Consider the following 22,051-nt stretch of genomic DNA (forward strand, 5'->3'; position numbering starts at 1 on the left):
CCCCAACCCCAACCCCAACCCCAACCCCTTATTTTTAAAATTAATTAGAACTAAATTTTATAAATAAATTTTTAATATATATTAAATATACTCAAAAACAGAATTCGTATTTTAATAAATTTAATCATACTTTCAAAATTACTAAGTAAATATTTTGGGTAATAATTAATATATAATTATTCAATTAATGTTTTACAATACATTTTTAAAATAATTTAACTTTTTCAATTTGAAATTGGATAATATTAATTAAATTTCTAGCAATTTTTAAATAAATTAATTTATCTTTTTCAAAATATTTATTTCGATGAGATTTTATCAAAATTTTACTTTTTAATTTTTCTGTTTTAATAATAGATTAATTAAAGTAAAATCATTTATAATTATATTATATAAACATTTTGAAAAAAACTAATTTAAAAATAAAAAAGAAATATAAAATTTGAAAATAAATTTAATAAATATAATTAAAGCGTATCATTTAAATTCGTGTTAAAACATTAATTCAGCATATTGTGAGTTAGTTTCATCTAATTCTTTAGCTAAATCTAGTAAAATATCATCTAATAATTTTTCAGTAATGGAAGCAAAAGCATTCATATTTTTCTTTGTATAATGATCTAATTTTTAGGTTTTTCTTAAAAATTCGCTTCTTTTTTCAAGGACATTTACAATTACACCAAGACTTAGTTCAACTTAGATATTTTCAAACTAAATAATTGTAGGATTAGCAATAAAAGCTTTGTATTCATGAGGAGTAGTATGCCTCAAATTCAAAAATTCTTGTTTTGTAGTTTTTTATTCTTTCATTCTATCTACAATTTCACATTATTCATAAGCCATTTCTCTAAATTCTTCTAAGTAGTCATTTACTAAGCATTCACGAGTTATTTTTTCTGAATGATTTTGGTTTTTAGATTCCTCAACTGTTAAAATACCAACCATTTCTAAAAGTAAATCATCTATTAATAATTCTATTATTTTTTAATGATGCACTTTTATTAATTTAGTAGTAGCCCTTCCTATTAAATTGCCGCTGAAGACAGCATTTCTCTTTTATTATTCAGATTATATTTTAATTGGCTCAATTCTTTCATCTAGATTACTTAAAGCCTTTTCAACAGCATTGTAATTTTATTTATCAACTAACTTTTCTCTTTTCATTTATTTTATTGACTCATGTATTTCATACTATCTCCATGCTTCTTATTAATTAATTTCTAATAGTTTATCATAGTGATCAGATTCTTGTGAATGATCTACAAAATTTCTCCTTTAAGGTCTACTAATATTTGAATAAGATTCTTAAGAACGGTTTCTAGAATGAAGTATTCTATTATCATAATTATTTTCTCTCCTTGGATATAAATCTAAACCACTTTTATCTTATTCTTAAAGCTCTAAATCTTCTTATTAAAAGAAATTATTTCTAAATTATAGCTTTTACTAATTATTCTCTGCCTTATTTTTCATATCTGTTAGCTTTTAGCTCCAAGTTTCAGATGATATAGCTTAGCGTTCTTTCGAAAGAGATTTATTATTTCTTTCTTATGAATGTTATGAAAGGGATCTTGATTTATTATTACCCTACAAAGCTTAAGCCTTACTTAAGTCTTTTTTATGTGTTCTAATAATTTTAACCTACTCTTGTAAAAATTTGTTTAAATTTTTCTACTCCTCTAGCTTTTAATACTTTTCATCTAAATACTGATTATATTCCTATTATAAAAAATATTTATTTTGAATTTGAATAATTAATTAATTTATTATTTTAAGCAAATAAATAAATAAATACTTAAAAATTTTTAGAATCTTTATCCATTTAAGCTTTTAAGTTTTATATTTCCAATTAGCTTTTCTTTGAAATTTCAGCACCTTTCACCATATTTTCTAATAAAAATGATAGAATTAGAAAATTTAAAAAGAGTTCTAATATTAAATATACCTGTATTAACAACTTCCTTTAGTTTTTATAATTATTGCTGGCTCTAATGAATCAATTTTAATTTTTATGAACTTTCACTTTTATGTTTTTTAGGAGGATTCTCTTTACCATAATCACTTCTTATAAATCTGGACTCAAGTTTTTCTTTGTATTAATCACGCTACACTACAGTTCTATCATTCCATCCTGGCTTATTTTCTAAATCTTAATCAGGACTTTTACTGTGCTTCACTCTTGCTAATCCTAATATTAATTTTTTAGGATTTTAACTATATTTTTCTGCCATCTCAGCTGATCTTTATCTAGATTTTTATGTTTATTTATATGGTTTTTTTAATCGTTCAGCTTTTTTAGCCTCCCATCTTTAATTATTATCATAGTTAATTGCTTTTTTATTCATATTTTTTAATTTTCAATATGAATTATATAATATTTGTATTTGTACTTAAAAAATAGATTCAAGTTTTTATTTAGTAAAAAATTTAAAATTGATTGTTTATTTTTAATTGTTTTAAATTAATAAGGTAGTAAATAGAAAAAAAAAATAAATTAATTGTTTGGTTGATAGTTAAATTTTGATGTTAATATCATGAATTCAAAATAGTTTAAATTGAAAAATATAGTGTTTTCATTTTAATCAAATAACTAACTATATAAAATAATAATAAATCTTTTTAATGAATGAGAATCCAGTCCAATATTTGGTTAAATTATTTTGTTTTTATTTAGTAAAATAAGATATGACAAATTAGTTAAAATATTGACAAACTTTTTTTAATCAAAAAATAATACTTGTTAAAATTAATAATAATACCTAAATTTTTTTTATTCTTTAAAAAAAATCTAAAATGATTTCAATCAATTTTTTAAAGCAAGCTACTACAAAATAGACATTTTCTTTATTTAGCAAACTTTCATAAAATATTTCTTCAATTAAAGAAAGACAAAAATATTTTATAGTAGAGTATAAATATGTTTAAGACACATATTATAAGAGGAGTAATTTGATTGTTAAAGCTATTTTCTTTTTATCAATTTCAAAAATCATCTTTTATTATAAGTACCATATAGATAAGATCATGATAAGTGGGTTTAAAAGATGGAAGAAAAAGGAAACTAAATAGTAGGAGGATCATATTTTCCTTTGGATGGCGCTACAATAATTTTCAATTGCGATGAATAACAAGTAGTAGAAAATTTTGTGAAAAATGTAATAAAAAAATTGCCTTTATCATAAAAAACATAATTTACTTTATTGAACAAAAGGATGTATATGTAAAGCAAGGATTGGTTGAAAATTACAAAATCACAGAAATAGAAAGAAAAACAAAAGATGAATTATAGGAAATTTCAAAAATTTTTGGTTATAAATGAAAAAATGCGAAATTAAATACCCTAATAAATAAAAATGGAGTAGTTCTACTGTACATAGATTTATAAAATAAAATTAATCTAAGATGAGAAATAGAAAATTCCTTGTATTTCAAATATTATTTAGCTTCTATTTGCGTTTTTAGATAGATAGTATAAAATCCAATAAAAATAATTATAATTTATTCTTTTAATTATATGTGAAATAGAAATTTCTTTTTCAAACTATTGATTCAATATAAATAATATCTTTGCTAATAAATGTATTAATTATAATAATAACAACAAATATAATTAACTTTTCTTCATTATTTTTAAAATAATTCAAAATCAATTAAAACACTCAAAAATTATGTATAAAATAGATATTAAATTTATTAAAAATAAAATTATTAATTCCAAAATCAATATTCTATTGGCTACAACATGATTTTTATAAATTTAAAGATTTATTTATTATTTCTAGTTATTAATTAAGTTAAAATTATTGCAGGGATTAAATATTTTTTATTTTTATTTATTTATTTAATATATAATTATTAATTTTTATAAAAAAATATTTTAATAAAAAAATTATCAACAACTTATCCTATCTTATTTATCTTTATTTATCTTTGAAAATTTGTATTAATTAATTATAAGATTATTAATTTATTAAATTTGAGTAAAAATTATTTCTAAGTTAAATAATAACTTTACAAATAGTTATATTAAAAAATAAATATACTTTAACAAAAAATTGAGTAATTTAAAATTATTAACATTATTTATATATTTTTGATTTTATTTTAGATAAAACTTTTGATTTTTTTTCCTTTATAATTTCAATCTAACCCTTTATAAGTTATGTAATAAGGAATCATTGAAAAGTTTATTATATTGAGTGCTATGAATGGTGAGAAATTCTTCTTCTCAATCAAATGAGCCCAAGTAGCAATTGTAAATTCCCTGTAGTCATAAAGTCCATTATGTCTAGAGGAATCAACATGTGGTCTAAATACCACGTTTTCTTCTTATAATTAATCAAATTATTCAACCATCATGTTATTAATTTAGTCTGACATTGTTAAGCAGAATAAACCAATTTCATGAGGTACTTTTTCATCAGCTGATTTAGTAACATAAAAATAGAAGCAGAAAGGAATTTCTCCAGTAGATATTGAGAACATTACTAAACCATACTTTTGCTCTTCAGATTAAAGAACTTATTCTTTAAACTGATTCATCTCATTAAGTATTTATTCTAAAGTTTCACTTTGTAATTCTTAATAATCTTAAATGTTTACTGCAAATTCTTTATGATTACAATATTGATCAAGAAGTGAATTGAATTTTTCAGTGACTTATTCTTCATTTGTTTCTAATTCTGTGTAGAAAAGCTCTAAACTGAGTTGGATATAGAATATTCTATCAATTGTGTTCTGATCTATTTTTATCTCAGCAATATCAGACATAAATTCATATACAAGTGGGAAGAGCATACACATATATTATAAATAATGCTCTTACTCATATATTTATAAAATCTTCAAAGTACTATCTTCAACTTTGACAGGAGAGGCTTAAAATTCATCTAGTCCTAATGTAAAAGTGAAGAATCTATGGAATTCATTTAGTTGTTAAATTAGCTATTCCTCATTTTCATCAACCATATAAAAATAAGATACAGTTTAGTTCATTAAATTAACTTCTATAAGTTAAAATCCGATCTAAATTAAAAATTATTGTTTTAATGATAAAAAATTATTTTATTAAAATAAATTTAAGGATAATTGAATTTTTATTTACCGAGTTAGCTTCAAGAGGGAAATAGAGTTTAGTAGTTGGGGCAAAGCCAGTCATTTTAGTATTTTCGTAATATATTTTTTGTATTTCATCACCATATTCTTCAACTAGCTATTCGAACTCATTTTGTTAATTAATATAAGCTTCGTAAAGATCAAGTAGCTTCATACTTTCAGGATAATCAAAGAGGAAAACTTATAAATTTTAAATATATTCTTCATAAAGACGAATAACATAATCGTAGCTATTATAATTTGATAGATTAGCCTTGTGAGATCTGCCAAAACGTGTCTTTTTAACATATTCATTTGTCTTCTAAATCAAGTCATATGTAAGTTCCATGTTTTACAACTCTCTTTCTTATTCAGCTTACATTATTTATTCCATTTATTCTTGAGTCATTTAGCCAGGATTTTGGTCCTGTTAATGTTCTTCATCTTCATCGTCAAAATCATAGTCATACTCATTTTCTTTAGATTTTTGAGGAGGAGGGTTATTTTTTTGAGGTTATTTTTCAATATCTTGCTTGAAATCTTTTTCAAGATCACCTTGTTAATCATCATCTTCATCATCAAAATCTAAATCATAATCAAAGTTACTTTGCTTTTTATTTTTATCTTGTGCAGGTTGTTAGGTAGTTTGCTTAGCTGTTGTAGCGGTAGTAGTTGGGTTGGTTTTAGATATATTATTACCTGATTTATCATTCTTATTATTAGAAGTATCACCCATTAAAACATCTATGTCTTCTTCAATGTCTTCGAAATAATCAATATCTGACTTTTTATCTGATTTCTTTTATTCTTAGACTTATTAAGCAGGTTTCTAATCATCTTTTTTTTTCTTATCTGAAAAATCATCAAATTCTTCAAAGTCATCTTCATAGCTATTTTAGATATTGCTTCTCTTGGAATCTTCAGCCTTTTTAGTATTGTTTGAAAGACTAGGCAAATTTGTTTTAGCAGGAGGTTATTCTGTTTTTTTTTTATCTTCTAAATCATCATCGTCAAAATCATCAAAGTTGTCATCTAAATCTTCAAAATCATCATATTTATCATTTTTCACTTTTGACTATATTGGTTCAGGTTTTTTAACGTTATTATTTACATTTATAGCACCAGCTGTCGCTGTAGCAGGTTTATTTAATTTACCAGTAAAATCATTAAAATTATCACTGTCTTCAGCTATTTCTTCATATAAATCATCTTGGTCAAATCCTTTAGTGTCTGTTAAAAAACAAATATTATTTAAATAATAACATTTTGAAATCTAAAATACTTTTTGATGTCTCGTTTGCTTTTTTATTTTTAGAATTATCTTTTCCTAAAATCTCATCATAGTCATCAATATCGAATTCATCTTTATATTAGCTTCCAGACTCCTCTGAACCACCTATATCATCATAATTAAAACCACTACCTTTTTAACTATTAAAATATAAAATTTAATTGCTATCTTTGTATAAACATTTATTTATTTACTCCTTTTTATTCTATTCTTCCTTTTATTTTTCTTCTAAAATTCTCTTTCTCTCCTTTTCTTCTTCTTCATATTTAGCCTTTTTAAGTCTATCTTCTTCTTCTTTTTTTAAGCGTTCTTGCTCCATTTATTCTTTACGTTTTTGTTCTTCTAACTTTTTCTTTCTTTCTTCCTCTTCTTTTTTTAGACGATCTTACTCCATTTATTCTTTTTTTTTTTATTCCTCTATTTTTTTAATTCTTTCTTCCTCTTCTTTTTTTAAACGATCTAACTCTTGTTATTTTTTACGTTATTCTTCCTCTTCTTTTTTTTTAAGTTCTAATTCCTCTGTTAATTTGTTATAATATTTAATATTAAAAATATTTATTTAAATAAGCTGTTTAATTTATATAATAGATATTAAAGCTATTAACTAAATTTTATGAAACATATAATAATAAAAATTCAAAAAATTAATATAATGTAAATTAAATTAAAATTTGTATTTAGAGGAGATTATGATGTTGGTAGTTTAATGATTATTATATAAATTTTTATTAATGAAAATATATTACCTTAAATTTTTTTCTTTCTCATTTCTTCTTCTTGCTGTTATTAAATCTTTTTTCTTTACTCTTCTTCTAACCTCTTTTTTTATTCTTCTTACTATACTCTAAGTTACTCATCTCTAATTCTCTATTCTTCCTTCCTCTTTTATTCCTCTTACTCCTTTTTTTTTTTAAGCTCTTCCTATTAGATTCTAAATTATTCATCTTTAATTCTCTATTCCTCTTTTCTCTTTTATTCTTCTTATTCCTATTTTTTTTTTAATTCTTCTTATTCGATTTTTTTTTACTAATCCCTTTTTTTCTGCTCTTCAATTCTTTTATTTTCTTCCTCTTCAGCTTTTTTTCTTTTTTCTAATTCAGCTTACTTTCTTTTTTCTTGTTCAGCCTATTACTATAATTTTCTTTCTTACTCAAGTTGCTATTTTCTTTCATCTTCTTCTCTTTATTTTTTTAATTCTAGATCTTTTTGTCTTTTAAGCTCTTCATCTCTTTATCTTCTATTTTCTTCATCTTAAAGCTTTCTTTATTTTAATTCTTCATCTTTAGCTTTACGTTGTCTTTCTTCTTCTTCTCTTTGCTTTTATTTTTCTTCATTTTATCTTTATTTTTTATAATCTTCTTCTCTTTATCTATCTAACTCTCTTTCTCTTCTTTCCTTTTCATCTCTTTTTAAGTATAAAGTTCAAATTTTAACTAATTTTTAATTTAGTTTATAAAATTTACAATTATCTCATCTGAATTCTTTATTAAAACTCTGCTTGCTCTTATTCTCTTCTCTCTTGGAATTTTTTAGAGGTGCTTTCCACCATTCTTTGTTTTTCTAATTACATTCTCTCCCTCTCTTCTTTGTATTATTGCTCTTTCATGTAACGAATTTCCTCCTATTCTTCTTTTAGCTTTCTTTCTTTTTCAAGTTCTTCTTCTCTTTTTTACTTAATGGTTTAAAGTAGTTTATCTGCTAAACCTTTTAGAGATGAAGACTAATCGTAATTTCTGTCATCATCATCATATTAATCATAGTTATTATCCTTTTTAAAATATATATTAAATATCAAGTAGCAATTTTGCTATTAATATTACCTTAACAGGGTACATATTTCTCTCTTTGTCTATCATCGGTTTTGTCATTAAGTTAGCTATTTGTGATGAGAATTCTTTTGTTTTTTAAAATTGATTATCTTTCATGGCTTTTCTTTATTCTTCTCTCTATTTTTCCTAGCGAGCCAAGTCAGCAGCAACATTATGTAAATGATAATTAGTTTAGTTATTTTTCAATTATTTCATTAACGTGCTTTCGAGATTTGTATCGACATTTTATCTGTTATGATCAGAAGAGAGTGATTTCTCCAAAACTTAGAATTAGTAAAGGATAAGTTCACTCATATCTCCTTTATCCTATTAAATTAAAGTTAAATAATTTGATTACAGTAGTTTAATTATCTTACTTATATGATCTTTTCTTATTAATTGAGATCATAGACAGCCTTACTTAAAATACCTTAAAGGATATCTTTATTAATATCTTATTCTTTTTATTTATAGTAAATAATATCTGAAAGGGCATCTTTGATATCTTCGTAGAACTATTATGTGTTGACCATGAATTTTTCTAAAAGTAAAACAGTCTAAGAGTTTTCTTCAAAGAGAGTAGGGGAGTTTTTGAGATATTCAATATTCATTCTGCCTGTCAATACTTCCATAAAAAGAGGATCATTTTTAATAGTTAAATATTTGCTTTTAATTTTATTCATCTTATCAGTAATAGTTTTATTTAATGAAAGCATTTCTTCACTCAATTCTAACTCATTCTTACCTAGTTATTTAATTTTAGATTTATATAAAAATAGATTAATTTGTTTTACCATTATTGACAATAGAATTGTAAATGGTTCTATAGAGTTTTCTTCTTTCTCTTTAAAATACACTTCTTACTAGTTGTTTTAAGTCAAACTAGTTTTAGGTAGACTTGTCTTTGAGAATATCATGGAACTTCTCTGTAACAATTTACTTTTTATTTAAAAGGACAGGATAAGTCCTATCAAATTCATCCGAATATTAAGAAATGAGGGATGCAACGTCTAACTAAATATAATCAGCAAAATTTATTGTTTTTACTCCTTCTCCATTTTCATAGAAATAAGTGCATGCTTCAAGGATTTTACCACATTTAAGAATTGATTTGTTGAGAATAGTATTTAAATCACTTTTTAAGAAAGAATATAATTTAATAATAGTTTCAATACAACGTATTATTTAAGCATCATAATAAGTTGAGTTTTCTCTGGAAACAAATAAATCATTCAATTTATTTGAAATTTCAATAACACCTTACTTAACAACTGATCTAAAATTCCAAAACTCGTAATCATTTCTCAAAACACTTGTATCAAAATAGTCTGCAGCTAATCCTCTTCCCTAAATTACAGATTCATCAAAAGATTCAAAGAATTTTTCTACTCTTTTATCTAAAGTAACTAAGAATCTATCAAATATATCCTTAGGTGTATCTCCTTTATGCAGTAAATGATAAAAGCTAGATTCTAATCCTGAAAAACGCTATTCTAATTTTTTCAAATTTTATTCAAATTCTTAAAATCCATTAACTAAAAAGCCTCTAAGCTCCTTTGTAGAAAAGAGCTTATAGGGCTCATAGTTGCAATCTATTGTAACATCTCTTCCAAAAAATTTTTCAACATTAGCTTTTTTATAAACTTTGATTCTATCTAATTGAATTTCATTAATTTGATCTGAATTTTATGCTGCTACATGTGTACTTGTATTGTTAAATTTGCGAACAATCTGTGTAGTATTCATTGTTTTTTAAATTTAAGATTATTCAAATACATTAGTATTATAGTAAGAACCATCTAATGGGTTTACTTATTTATAAGAAGTTTAAAGTTAAGCGGGTAATTAATTGGCAACTGTCGAAGTAGCTATAGTCGGTGCTTATATAACTCTTGGAGGTGAATAAGATCCAGTTTAGATTGAAACAGGACGCTAATCTATAAAATTATTATAGGAAATAGGTGTAGGAACTGTCAAAACTGAAGATCCAAGAGGTCTAGATGAAGGTATACTTGACAACCCAGCTTATGGATGTAAATATTAAGTTCCTCCAATAATACCAGGATAACTTACTTATGAGCGGGTATATGAACTAGTCTAGGGAGGTAATCTAGAAACATATTACTATTGAACTGGTATTTATGTAGGCGCATAAACTCTAGGAGGAGAATATGAAGTTCTATTGAATCCACTACTTGATCTCATTTACTAAAATATTTCTGAAGCTATAAACTTTTATTGTCTTAGATTTGGCTATGTTCTTCTTGACCTATTAATGGACAATCAAATATATCTAGTTGTTATTTTATTATATCTTTTTAAAGCTTGATTTGAGTTATATTTATTTATTTGTTTAAATTATTTGTTTGGTATAATTTTTTGCTTGCTTATTTTCTTCACTAATTCAAAATTTATAAATCTTATTGCTTTGAAATGGTATTTATTTAATGCATTTGTAATGAAATTTTGTATAATATAAATAAATAATTACAAATTTTATTAAACTGGCTGGTCGATCTATTAAATAAATTATATAAAATAAACAAACAAACAAACAAAATAAGATTCTCTCAATTATTTAAAAAATTTGTTGCTAAAATCTCTATTTTTAATTTAATTTTCAAATTTAATTAATCTTTGTTAGATTAAAAATTAATTTTACCAATCATTTGAATGAAAATAAATAACTAAATTCTGTAAAAAATTTTAAGTTTCTTAAATTTTATTTTTTGATTGATTAGCTACTTTAATTAAACATTTTTTTCTGAGGGGATTATCTCCTTTCAGAAGTAGTTTTACAATCAATACATCATTTTGTTAAAATATTCATTAATTTTAATAAACATTTACAAAAAATAATTTAATACAAAAGCATTTTATATTAAAACTTATATTTTATTTACAAATAGAGAGAGCTAATTAATAAAGAATAAATTATTGACTAAATGAATATTATATAAATTAATAAAGCTAAAAGATGATAAATTTTATATATTTATTTGATCATATTGTTTAATTTCCTAAATCAAAATCTTTAGGCAAGTCAAACTTTCTAAAATGATGATATTTCTTTTTTATTTCTCTTATTTATTTATCCTATTTTTCAGCATGTAAAGTAAAATTTTATTTAAATTCTGATAGCTTCTCCAACAATTCTGGTTTAGATTTGCTTTTAGAAGTTTCAAAAACATACTCAAGAATGCTAAGAGTTTCCATGCTTTATCTTTTTATAAGTTATTCAAAATCATTATAATAATTCATGCAATTTATTCCCTAAGGTAGATTTCCTGGAATTTGCTAATCGTAACTTGTGTTTAATATAACCTGAGAATTATTATTAAAATATGTGAACTCGGTTGGGTTTATATCAAGAGAAGGAATCGATTAGTTATTTTTATGTAAGTTAAAAATATCTTAATCAAGTATTGAGATTTTAGATGCTTTTTTCTAGGTATTTAAGCCTTTCTTTTTCTTTTTGGGCTTATTTTAACTATTTACATTGTTTTAGAAAATATTTTTATTCATATCATTTAAGAATGTCTCTCTAAACTCTCTTTTTTCTGGTGAAATATTAGAATTATAATTAAAATATTAAGCTTTATTATGAGGAACAGGATTTTACAAGTAAATTTTCCTTATTTATTTACTTTTCATATTTTATTTATATCGTTACTCATAATTATCTATTTTCATACCAGATGGACCATTTCTTTAATAAGTATTTAATCTTGTACCTCTTGTATTTTAAATACTTGTGGGAATATAAATATTGTGATGTTCATTTGGAGCAGTGCTATTATATATGTCTTCATCTTCAGTATATTGCTAAATACCTAAATCACTTTTATTTAGAGCATCTTTGTTAAAAGTACTTCCATACTTTTTGTACTAACTAGAAGAGCTTCTATGATTTCTCCTAGGAATATCTACTGATTGATTCAAATTCCTATTAAACATTGAATAAATTTGATTAATTTTATTTTTAAAACTGTTTTAGTAATATTTATCAAAGCAAAAATCTATCTAAACAGATCATAAAATACTTGTCAAACTACTAAACCAAAAAAATATCATTTATTAGATACGATTAAAATAAAACAAAGCATCCATTTGCTTATTGATTGATTTGTAATCAACGATTTAAAAATATGATTGGTTATTGATACTTAAAAAGAAGTATTTGAAAATATTTAATTTTGTGGTTAATGAAGCATTTATTTATTTTTATATTTAATAAAAGAGTGAGATTGAATGATGAATAAAGCAGTAAGCTCTTATTCATATAATCAAAAAGAATTTAATAATTACTGTTAAATAGGAGGTAGAGAAAATTGTTCAGGAGTTTGGCTTTGATGTTATTAATTTGCATACTAGTTAGGATTTTAAGAGGCAGGGATGCTTGTTGATCTTTATTCTTTTATATAAGGTTGAAAATTGTTTATTTCCGTTACCTCTAAATTAGAGCCTTCATTAAATTTTGTAAGACTGTTGTTATTGTTTGATTACTAATTTTTACTTGATAAAGGATGATTTTATTCGTGATCTTTTTGATAGTTATTTAACTATTATTTACTACTTTCAATCGTATTACCAGGTCTTCCCTTTTAAGGAGATATATAATTTGAGTTGGAATGCTTGTAGGCAGGTGTTTGAACATTTTTTTTCTTTATTATTTAATTTTATTATTGAGTGTTTTCTATATTGTGCCCATTCATTTCTGATTTGTGCCTTTTCTTCAGAGTATCTATTTTCTTTCTTAACTCTTCAACTGTCTATGAAGCCCCATTTTAATACATACTAATATCTTCCAAAAAATTGACATCTTCTACTGGCTCAGGTTCTTTTCCTCCTGTTCTAGAAATTCTTTATCGACTCACTTGATAGTTTCTTGTTTTTACTAACATTTCATCTATTTTAGATCTTTATTCTGTAAGTAGTTTTAAGATATTTTAAAAATTTCCATTATTTTCTAATGGAAACTCCTTTTGCTTTTTTGAACTCTCTATTTATATATATTTATTTTGATTCTCCATTATTAATTTATCTAAAATATTAAACCTAACTAACAATACTTTGAATAAATAAATGAAAATAATTACTAATTGATTGATATTTATCAAACAATTTGATAATTAATTTTTAGATTAAAACAAAATATTATTATTTTTCTGCAAATACATTAATCTTTAATTATAAACTGATATTTATTTACAATTAAGTTGGTGTTTATTTTCTAATATAATTTACTTCAAACAAACTTTGTTAGAAAAAAAAATATTTTAAACTTTCACAAACAATTTTGCTATTTCACAAATTTAGAATCATTAAAAAATTTAAATATTTTGTTTTATTGTATTTTTTTTTGCTTTAGATATAATATTTTTACCATTTAAATTCTATTTAATCAGCAAAAAGATTTGTTTAGACATTCTTTGCCTGAAAAATATTTTTAAAAGTTAATATTTTTATTTTTTTATTAAAAAGAATTATTATTTTTTAAAAGTATTATGTTCTCTATTATTTTTTTTTATTTTTTTTATTTTATTTTTCTACAATTTAATTTTTTTGAAAGTTTCTTTCTTATTTTTAAAGAATTTTCATTTACAACTTACTTTTGTTATTAATTATCAAAAATATTTCTTATTTTACTCTTAACAATTTGATAATTTATTTTATAATTAATTAAACAAATAATTATAATTATAATTATTGAATATTATTTCAAGTCTAAGTTAAAAAACTCAAAACATTTTGTTAAATATATAGCTTAAACCAAATATCTTTAATTTTATATTATTATTATGAAAATATGAAAAATAATTAATTAAGTATTTGGTCTTTTTTAATTCAAATGCTCTAATATAAATAAATGTTCTAAGATATAATTTCATATGTCAGTTTCAAAACCAGATATCTCTGAAAACATACTACTCATCATCTATTTAATTAAATTGAATAAGAAAAATATATTAAATGATATTTTATATTTACATTTGCTACATCTGATTTGTATGGACCTTTAGGTTTTACAGATTACTTTTATTTACCTTTAGACATTTGAGAATAATTACTTTGATTGAAAGCTTAACTGATACTAAATTATTCAATTTAATTATTAAAATCATCTTCATTAAAATCATCATCCATTTCATCTTCCTTTAGTAAATTCTTTTTCTAATTTTATTTTTACTTTTCTTTTGATATCTTTTAAATTTTATAACTGTTATTTTCATCATCATCATTATCTTCTTCTTATTAGTCTATTTCTTAGTTTTTAATTTGAGTTTTACTACTTGCTTTTTCTTTTACTTATTTCTATGTTTATTATTTTTTAGAATTTTCAGCTATTGATCTTGTTGAGGTTTATTTACTTTTGATATCATTTTTTTCATCTTCTTCATCAGCATTTTACTATTCAGCATTTTGCTACTCTTCAGGTTCTTCTTAATTTTCTTAATTATTTTCTTAATTGTCCTCTTACTCTTATTATTCTTCTTCTTAATTATCTTCGTGCTCAGAATTTACTTCTGGTTCATTTTCAATTATATTATTTGTTTATTATTTGCTTTCTTTTGCAGAATCTATTTTTTTCTTTGAAACTACTTTTGCTGTCGTAGGTCTTTTAAAAGTAGGATTTTATTCTTTTTCATACTTTTCTTGCATTTATTATCTAGCTTATTAACTTTTTTTTGCAAGCTCTATTCTCCTTTGATCAGCTGTAACTGCTGTTTTAGGTCTCAAATTTAATTTGCTTTCATCAGTATGAGGTTAACAATTACCTGTTTCTAATTCCCATTCATCTACTTAAAAGTCATAATTTTAAATTTTAAGGTAAAAACCTTCATGAACTGCAGGATTTTATTTTGCTTTTTCTAGCATTAATTTAAGTTCATCATGAGAGTATTTTTAAACACCAGGAATTTTCATATGCGGAGTTTATAATTCAACAACTGTCATATTATGTTTAGGCATCTATGGTTTAGTCTGTTACTATAAACTTGATTTAGGAGCATTTTATGTTCCCTTCTACATTTTATAAAGTTTAAATGATATTCTTTTTTTCTTTAATTTTTCCAAAAGTTGTTTAAATGTAGATATTTTAAAAAATTAATAATTGCTATCAGAAATTCATAAATTGGTCTAATTATTACTTCAAAAAAATTTTAAATTTCTTTAAATTTACATATTAATTAAAATAGATTTTAATTTTTACCATAACAAAAACCAAAAAAAATAATAAATACTAAAAATCCATTTGAATAATTCCTTTTTTATTATGAAACTTCAGAAGATAATTTTTTCTACTTTTTTCAAGAGTAATTATTATTATTATTATCTTTATGTCTTAAGAAGATAATTTAGGAATAATAATAAACAAAAAAAGTTAATTACTAAAATTAAATAAAATAATATTAATATTTTTCTAATGTATTATCATATTATTTTAATAACTAAAAATCTAACATTTTACCACAACTTAATTAAATTAAAACAAGTTTAAATAAATATTTTGTGCAAAGCTCATTACTTTTTAATAAATAAATAAGGTTTAGCTTTAAATAAAGCCTTTTATTTTTGAGATGATTTATTGAAATAAAGGTCAAAGATAAAATAAATTTTTTTAATTTTAAGTAAGTTTATTTGATTATAAAAGTTCATATCATATATATAGTTTAATAAAATGTTACTTGTTTTATTTTATATATTTATAAACTGCTTAGTAAATATTAACTTTTTGTTAAAATAAGATTTTATTTACATACAAATTTACAAAAAAATTTTATAAATTTTGAGCTCTTCAAAAAGTTCATTAAATTTTTGATTTTACTTGTATCTTTTCTTATGTAATTTCATAGCTTAAATGGTAGACAGTAGATATCAAAATAAAATATTCAGAGACATAGTAAGTAAACATTATCAAAAATAGAATAATTGGATGGCTAAATCCTGCAAATATGTTTAAAGAGAGAATTGAGTCAGATGCAATAAAGAAGTATCCTCCTAATAGAGCATAAATATAACTTTTAGAGGAAGTCTTTTCTCTAGCAGAAGCGATTACAGCATGTAAAGAAATCAAGATTATATAGACAGCTAGAGGAGTTACCATGAATTATTAAAAGTTTGGTAAATTAGTGAGATATGAGAACATAAATTTGCCAATAATAAAATTGAGAGTAGTCAATGGTAGAGTAATCTTTAAAATTCTTTTTAGGTTAAACTAAACACTTTGAAGATAAGCAAAGATGAAACAAATATGAGATAAAGCAAAGCTTATTAGACCATACAAAAAGAAGTCAAGATTTTCTACAAGAAGAAGTGTATCACCTCCAACAGAAAAAAAAAACCCAGCAGCCATTATATATTTATAATTTGATTTTTCTTTCGCTTACAAAGTTAAAGTATAGATGCACATTATTCCTACAACAGATGGCTTTAGAAAATAATTTAAAAACTTATAGTCTAAAACAACAACTATCCATTAAAGGACCATTAAAATCTTCAGTACTAAGTAGATTTTATTATTATTGAATTAATTAATAGTATTCATATTCTACTTTTTTAATTAATTTAAGCTTATTTAGTTAGTTAATTTAAATCTTTTTACTAAATATTAATTGTAACTAAGAAAAATGAATCTTTAATAGACTATTTTATCTTTCTTTTTGTAGATATGAAAGTAAATATTTTTTCTAAATCAAAAATTAGTAAGTAAGTTGATAGATTTAGAAGAAATTGTATAAAATTTAAGCAAATCAAAATGGAAGATAAATTTGATCACTTTTAAAATCTAAAAATAAATATTTAATAATTTATTATTCATTTTGATCTACAGATTATTTTAATGGTTTAATGAATAAAATTAAATACATTTTTGTTAATTCTATGCAACTAATAATTAAATTACTTAATGCATATTTTATTTACACTAATTATCAATAAAAATAGATTTTAAATTTAAGGCTATAAAACATTTAAAAAATGAAAATATTTAACAAAATTTATGTAATCAAGTAGGATATAATGGGTGTATATATAGCAAAATGCCATTCAAAAATTTCGTCGTTTGGAAACGACTAGATAAGTGAATGGCATTTATTATTTTACATTTAAATTTATTTAATTGGCTTCTTAGCTGAGTAGAAAGAAAAAAAGTTCATTAAGTAATTAAATTTTATTATATAAAAATATATAATAGAAAATTACACAACTGCCCCACGGGGCATACATTAAATTTTTTAGATTGGGTCTGGGGCCGGTAAATATTTAAAAATTAATTATTGATCTCAAAAAAAAGTTTAATAAAATTTAATTAATACACACCTATTTATTTATTTTTAATGTTTAGATAAAATAAATTCAATAAATGTATTTTTTTGGCATAATCCTAGCCATATATATTTTTTGTTTATAAATAACATAAAAAATTAAATGAATGAAAACGATTTCATTTTGCTAAGGGAAAGAAATTTTAGCATGTTTTAAAGAGGTAATTTTTAATGTTTATTGATATTTCTTATTATTTTAATTTTTTCAAAACGTTTTCTATGTTGTATTTAGGAAAATAGATTTCATAATTTTAAATTTTATCTAATTCTATATCATATAGCTATTCTTATTCTTTTTTTGTGGTTTTCATTCTATACAATCTGCTCTCTTCTTTATCTGGTATTTAGCGCTATTTAGAGCTGGGTTAGACATCTAAATCTAATTTTTTACTCTCAATATCTTTTAAATTCTTTGATTATGTAGAGTTTGGAATTTAATTATTCATATTATAGCTTTGTAGTAATTAAAATAAGTCTTTTAAATCTATATTAATTTGTTATTATGGTTGAAAAACTGATTAAACTTGTTGTATACTATCAAACTGACTTGATACTTTATTTTAAGGATTATTTAGGTTTTTGAAGTTCATATCTAGATCCTAATTATAATTTTTAGAAAATCCTCCTCCACCTGATTACGAATCAAGATTTTTAGTGCTTTTCCTATCCCTTAATTCAATATCTTTATTTTCTCTGGAAACTTGTCTACCAATATTTCTTTTGCTTTACTGCTTTACAACTGTTATACTGTTACAGGAATCATTCTCTTAGCTAAATTTCCTACTTGATGCATTTATGTATCCTTATTAAAGTTATTATCTACTTATACTACCATATTTAGATGTTATGTTAACATTTTAATAAACTTATTAAGGTCTTAATTCTAAATCTCCTTAACTAGAAGATATATTGTTTATAGAAGTGAATGATCTTTACTTCTTTCTCTCTATTTACCCAGGATTTAAATTACTCGGAATTGATAAAATATTAGATTCTTAAGGTGCAATGATAGATTTAACATTTTAAATATCCATTTAAGCTATCTTTAACTGACTTTCTTTAATTTCCGGCAAATTAGATATAGATTTCGGAATATTACAATTACTGTAAACATAGTTTTCGGCTTACTTTTAAGGTGGTAAAAAACTCTCCTAATCCATTTTAACAGAGCTTGATAAGGAATTTGTTTTTTGTAATGGAAGACCACTTGGTCTATCTTCCTTTTGATTCCTATCGTCCTTTTGTTTTTTATCTTCTAAATTAGGATTAGATTGCTACTTTAACTGCTATGACTATAAATTTGCTTGACTGGTACTTTGCACAGAAACTCCTTAATGGTTTTCATTTTAAGTTTTTACATCTACTTCATCTTCATCATCTTCTTCATCATCATCTTCTTCTTCTGAATCAGTGTATCCAATAAACGATAAATCATCTTAGTAATCCATAAAGAAACAGTCAGCTCTTTCTCTAACTTCTTCATTCAAGAAGCGAGAATTAAAACGTGGTCTACTCTATCTCTAAAATGTACTAATAATTTTATCAATATCATTTAAATATTGCCTTATGATTTTTTATGGTTTGGTACCATAAAACAAATAAGGGCACTCATTTACACAGTGATTATATTAAGCGCACGAAAAGCACGAAAGCTGAAGTTTACTAAAATCTTTATTGTGTTGGAGTGAATCCTTAAGATAGCAATACATTTCAACTTGATCAGGGTATTTCTTTAGCATATCTTAAAAATCAGTTAAAGTAAATGAAAGGAGACTAGTAACTCCAATACTTTTAACACTAAAAGGAACATCATATTTTTCTAAAAAGAATTCTTCTATTCCAAAGACATCTCCGTTTACTAATTTCTGAATTTTAATTTATTTAAATAACCTAAAGTAACAAATAAAAACGATTTTACTTTCAATTCTGTTGGAGAGTCATCATTTTTGGCTGAAAATATTTTTACCATACCTGAGTTTACAAAATATATGTGAGGTTCTTTGTTCTATCCTTCTTCAAGGATTAGCTAATCAGGAGAAAGAATAGTCTCCTTTATTTTAGTAGCTAGAGATTCAATAAAGGGAGTAGAAAAATATTATTTGATTATCTAACATTTAACAATCGCTTTTTTATAAGCATCATATTTGATCTCTAATTGAAGGTAAGGTGACAAAGAATCTAAAGAAGATGCAGAGATATTTGTGTCTTAAATATTATCACTGTATGTATATTCAATATATTTTCTTGCTCTGCTTTATAAAGTTAAATCAGTGTTATAGAATTTAAAATATTTATTTATTTAGGCTAACTACTATAAAAACTAATCTCTTTTTAGCTTGAAATCATATAAAATATTACCTAATTTATAAAATTGTATTATTTAATATTTAAATATTCTTTTTAAATTCATAGCTATAATAAACATGGAAAAATAAAAAAAGCTAATTTCCTTAAATTTCAAAGAATACTTTTTTTAAATTTATTTTTTTTCTTTAACAATCACTAATCAATATAATATTATTCAAGAGTAATTTACCAATAGAATTTATAGTGTATCCAAATATACCACATGAAACAATCATAAAGACGATCATAAAGCAATATTCTATAGAAGTTTTAGCTGTATAATCTCCGTAACCGATTGTAGTCATCGTTACAACAGAAAAGTAATAGCTATGTAAGTATTATTCAAGATTACTAGACTAATCCAACTAAAAAGTAACAAGCCATCCTTCTCCAAATGACTTCTAATACAAACCCAAGTAAAGAAAACTGCATGAAAATATGTGGCAGAAGTATAGAGCTTGAGAGAAGAGAAGTATCAGAGAAATTATACCTAAGATACATGCAAAAAATAAATGTGTATTTTTTTATAAAAATGATAGATGAAATAATTTAAATATACCTGAAATATGAACTCTCAGTAAAAATTACTCTTTAAATATATCTACGATTCTAGTTGAGTAAAAGATTCTTAAAAAAAATAATAAGCTGCAAAAATTTGATTTAAAATATGTTCTATTTAGAGAAATAAGACTTATTATATCAATCACTAATCTTTTTTTAATGTAATTTTAAAGAATCTGCTTGTGCACTTCTATCTTATTTCCTTATTCGTTGTATTATGTGTTTGAACGAATGAATATATCTATACAGAAGACAAAGACGCAAACATACTCAAAGTAAATAGAAAAAAAAGGACCTCTTTCAAACCCAAAAGTAATCTATAAAGGGATATATATCATGTTGATTACAGCACACACAAATATGATTAATTCCCAAAAAACATAAAATTTTTAAAGCTGATTAAAAATTGGTAGAAATTAAAAGAGCTCAACTTCAAATTTTCTTATATAAAATGAGAATCTCTAATATAAATTTACTAAGCAACTAAAATTTTGTAAAGTGAATTTTTTAACTTTTTTATATGTTCTGAAAGAGAGGAATCTTTAATACTTCTGATAAGAGTATTACTTAACATAATCAGCATTTTAGTGCTAATGGTACACATTTGAAAAATCACAAGAAGGATCATTAATCGCATTTAGCTACCATTTTGTAAGTAGCTAAGGCCTAAAAAATAGAATTGCTTAATTCATTAATTGCCTCATTTTTCCAATGTAATAAATAATTTAAACCCAATTTTTAGTCCAAATCTATTTACGCTTATCAAGCATAACAACATTATTTCTTCTTTTATTCTTTTTCATTGAAACTATTTCCTAATCGTAAGTAGAAGTGTTTATATTCGCTTTATCTTGAATATTTTAAGAAGATTTCTTCTTTTAGTTATTTAAAAAAGTAAATTTTTAAGTTGACAACCTTTATGGAACATTTTTTAGTTCTTTATGTTTGTTAATTGCATTATTTATTTTTTTTTTAAAGTGAGATGAAGGATTAGCTTAACTAGAGTTATCTACATTAGCATCATCATCAGCTAGACTTCCGCTTGAAGCTATTGAATTACTCAGTTCACTTCTTTATCTTACTCTGCTTTACTATTTTGGAATAGGAAGTAATGATTGAGTGCAATCTAATGCTAAAATTTTATTAGTGCCAAATCCATTAGTAAATGATTATTCCTAATTTGATGGTATTTAACTGTTTGATTAGAAATTTTAATTATATTATTTAAATTCTTCAATTGAGGCTTGCATGCTAACCTTATTATGATCTTCTTTTTTACTAGAAGATAATCGTTTTTTTAACTCTTTACTTGCTCTTTTAGCGCTATCATCTATTTTCTTAAAACTTTCTGGAAATTTAGATAAATAATCATCATTATCTCCTGTTTTAGAAGCTTCTACTTAATTGTTAAAATTAAATTAGGGACCTCTTGTTTAAAATATATCCTAAAATAATCAATAAAAATGAAAAATATAGCTATTCTTTAATAATTTTAATTTAAAATATTTTACAACACCAGAAAACGTATATTAGACCGTTTGCTAGCTTTTAGCTTTCATGTAATTAAAAGGCTTTTTGATTTTTTTCTTTACTTTACAGCTTCTACTTTTAATATAACAATTATT

The 22,051-nt window shown here is 23.2% G+C and overlaps 7 protein-coding genes across 7 annotated transcripts; 2 read left to right on the top strand and 5 right to left on the bottom strand. All coding sequences in view use genetic code 6, as the record gives it.

The window, feature by feature from the left end:
* Positions 1-477: 477 nt before the first annotated feature.
* On the bottom strand, positions 478-2,345 carry TTHERM_00584490 (hypothetical protein; the record flags this gene model as incomplete). The annotated part of the gene is made up of 3 exons (XM_001032556.2): positions 478-1,719; positions 1,796-1,890; positions 1,946-2,345. The coding sequence occupies 3 exons, from the start codon at positions 2,343-2,345 to the stop codon at positions 478-480; spliced, it is 1,737 nt and encodes a 578-aa protein (XP_001032556.2).
* Positions 2,346-2,793: 448 nt separating this feature from the next.
* On the top strand, positions 2,794-3,319 carry TTHERM_00584500 (YCII-like protein; the record flags this gene model as incomplete). The annotated part of the gene is made up of 3 exons (XM_001032557.4): positions 2,794-2,944; positions 3,007-3,155; positions 3,212-3,319. The coding sequence occupies 3 exons, from the start codon at positions 2,794-2,796 to the stop codon at positions 3,317-3,319; spliced, it is 408 nt and encodes a 135-aa protein (XP_001032557.3).
* An 821-nt stretch (positions 3,320-4,140) lies between these two features.
* Positions 4,141-10,398, bottom strand: TTHERM_00584510 (hypothetical protein; the record flags this gene model as incomplete). Its single annotated transcript, XM_001032558.1, has 9 exons — positions 4,141-5,025; positions 5,105-6,324; positions 6,377-6,525; positions 6,580-6,904; positions 7,132-7,790; positions 7,849-8,153; positions 8,206-8,520; positions 8,571-8,938; positions 8,988-10,398. The coding sequence occupies 9 exons, from the start codon at positions 10,396-10,398 to the stop codon at positions 4,141-4,143; spliced, it is 5,637 nt and encodes a 1,878-aa protein (XP_001032558.1).
* Positions 10,399-11,196: 798 nt separating this feature from the next.
* TTHERM_00584520 (transmembrane protein, putative) lies at positions 11,197-13,373 on the bottom strand (the record flags this gene model as incomplete). The annotated part of the gene is made up of 2 exons (XM_001032559.2): positions 11,197-12,139; positions 12,502-13,373. 2 exons carry the CDS (start codon positions 13,371-13,373, stop codon positions 11,197-11,199), a joined length of 1,815 nt encoding a protein of 604 aa, XP_001032559.2.
* Positions 13,374-14,080: 707 nt separating this feature from the next.
* Positions 14,081-15,225, bottom strand: TTHERM_00584530 (hypothetical protein; the record flags this gene model as incomplete). Its single annotated transcript, XM_001032560.2, has 2 exons — positions 14,081-14,131; positions 14,185-15,225. 2 exons carry the CDS (start codon positions 15,223-15,225, stop codon positions 14,081-14,083), a joined length of 1,092 nt encoding a protein of 363 aa, XP_001032560.2.
* Positions 15,226-16,148: 923 nt separating this feature from the next.
* On the top strand, positions 16,149-16,440 carry TTHERM_000584531 (hypothetical protein; the record flags this gene model as incomplete). The annotated part of the gene is made up of 2 exons (XM_012799632.1): positions 16,149-16,317; positions 16,406-16,440. 2 exons carry the CDS (start codon positions 16,149-16,151, stop codon positions 16,438-16,440), a joined length of 204 nt encoding a protein of 67 aa, XP_012655086.1.
* A 1,198-nt stretch (positions 16,441-17,638) lies between these two features.
* Positions 17,639-21,985, bottom strand: TTHERM_00584540 (cation channel family protein; the record flags this gene model as incomplete). The annotated part of the gene is made up of 6 exons (XM_001032561.2): positions 17,639-19,384; positions 19,438-19,877; positions 20,056-20,355; positions 20,425-20,743; positions 20,939-21,871; positions 21,938-21,985. 6 exons carry the CDS (start codon positions 21,983-21,985, stop codon positions 17,639-17,641), a joined length of 3,786 nt encoding a protein of 1,261 aa, XP_001032561.2.
* Positions 21,986-22,051: the final 66 nt, after the last annotated feature.

Source organism: Tetrahymena thermophila (assembly GCF_000189635.1).
Source record: "Tetrahymena thermophila SB210 genomic scaffold scf_8254444, whole genome shotgun sequence".
Lineage (NCBI taxonomy): Eukaryota > Ciliophora > Oligohymenophorea > Hymenostomatida > Tetrahymenidae > Tetrahymena > Tetrahymena thermophila.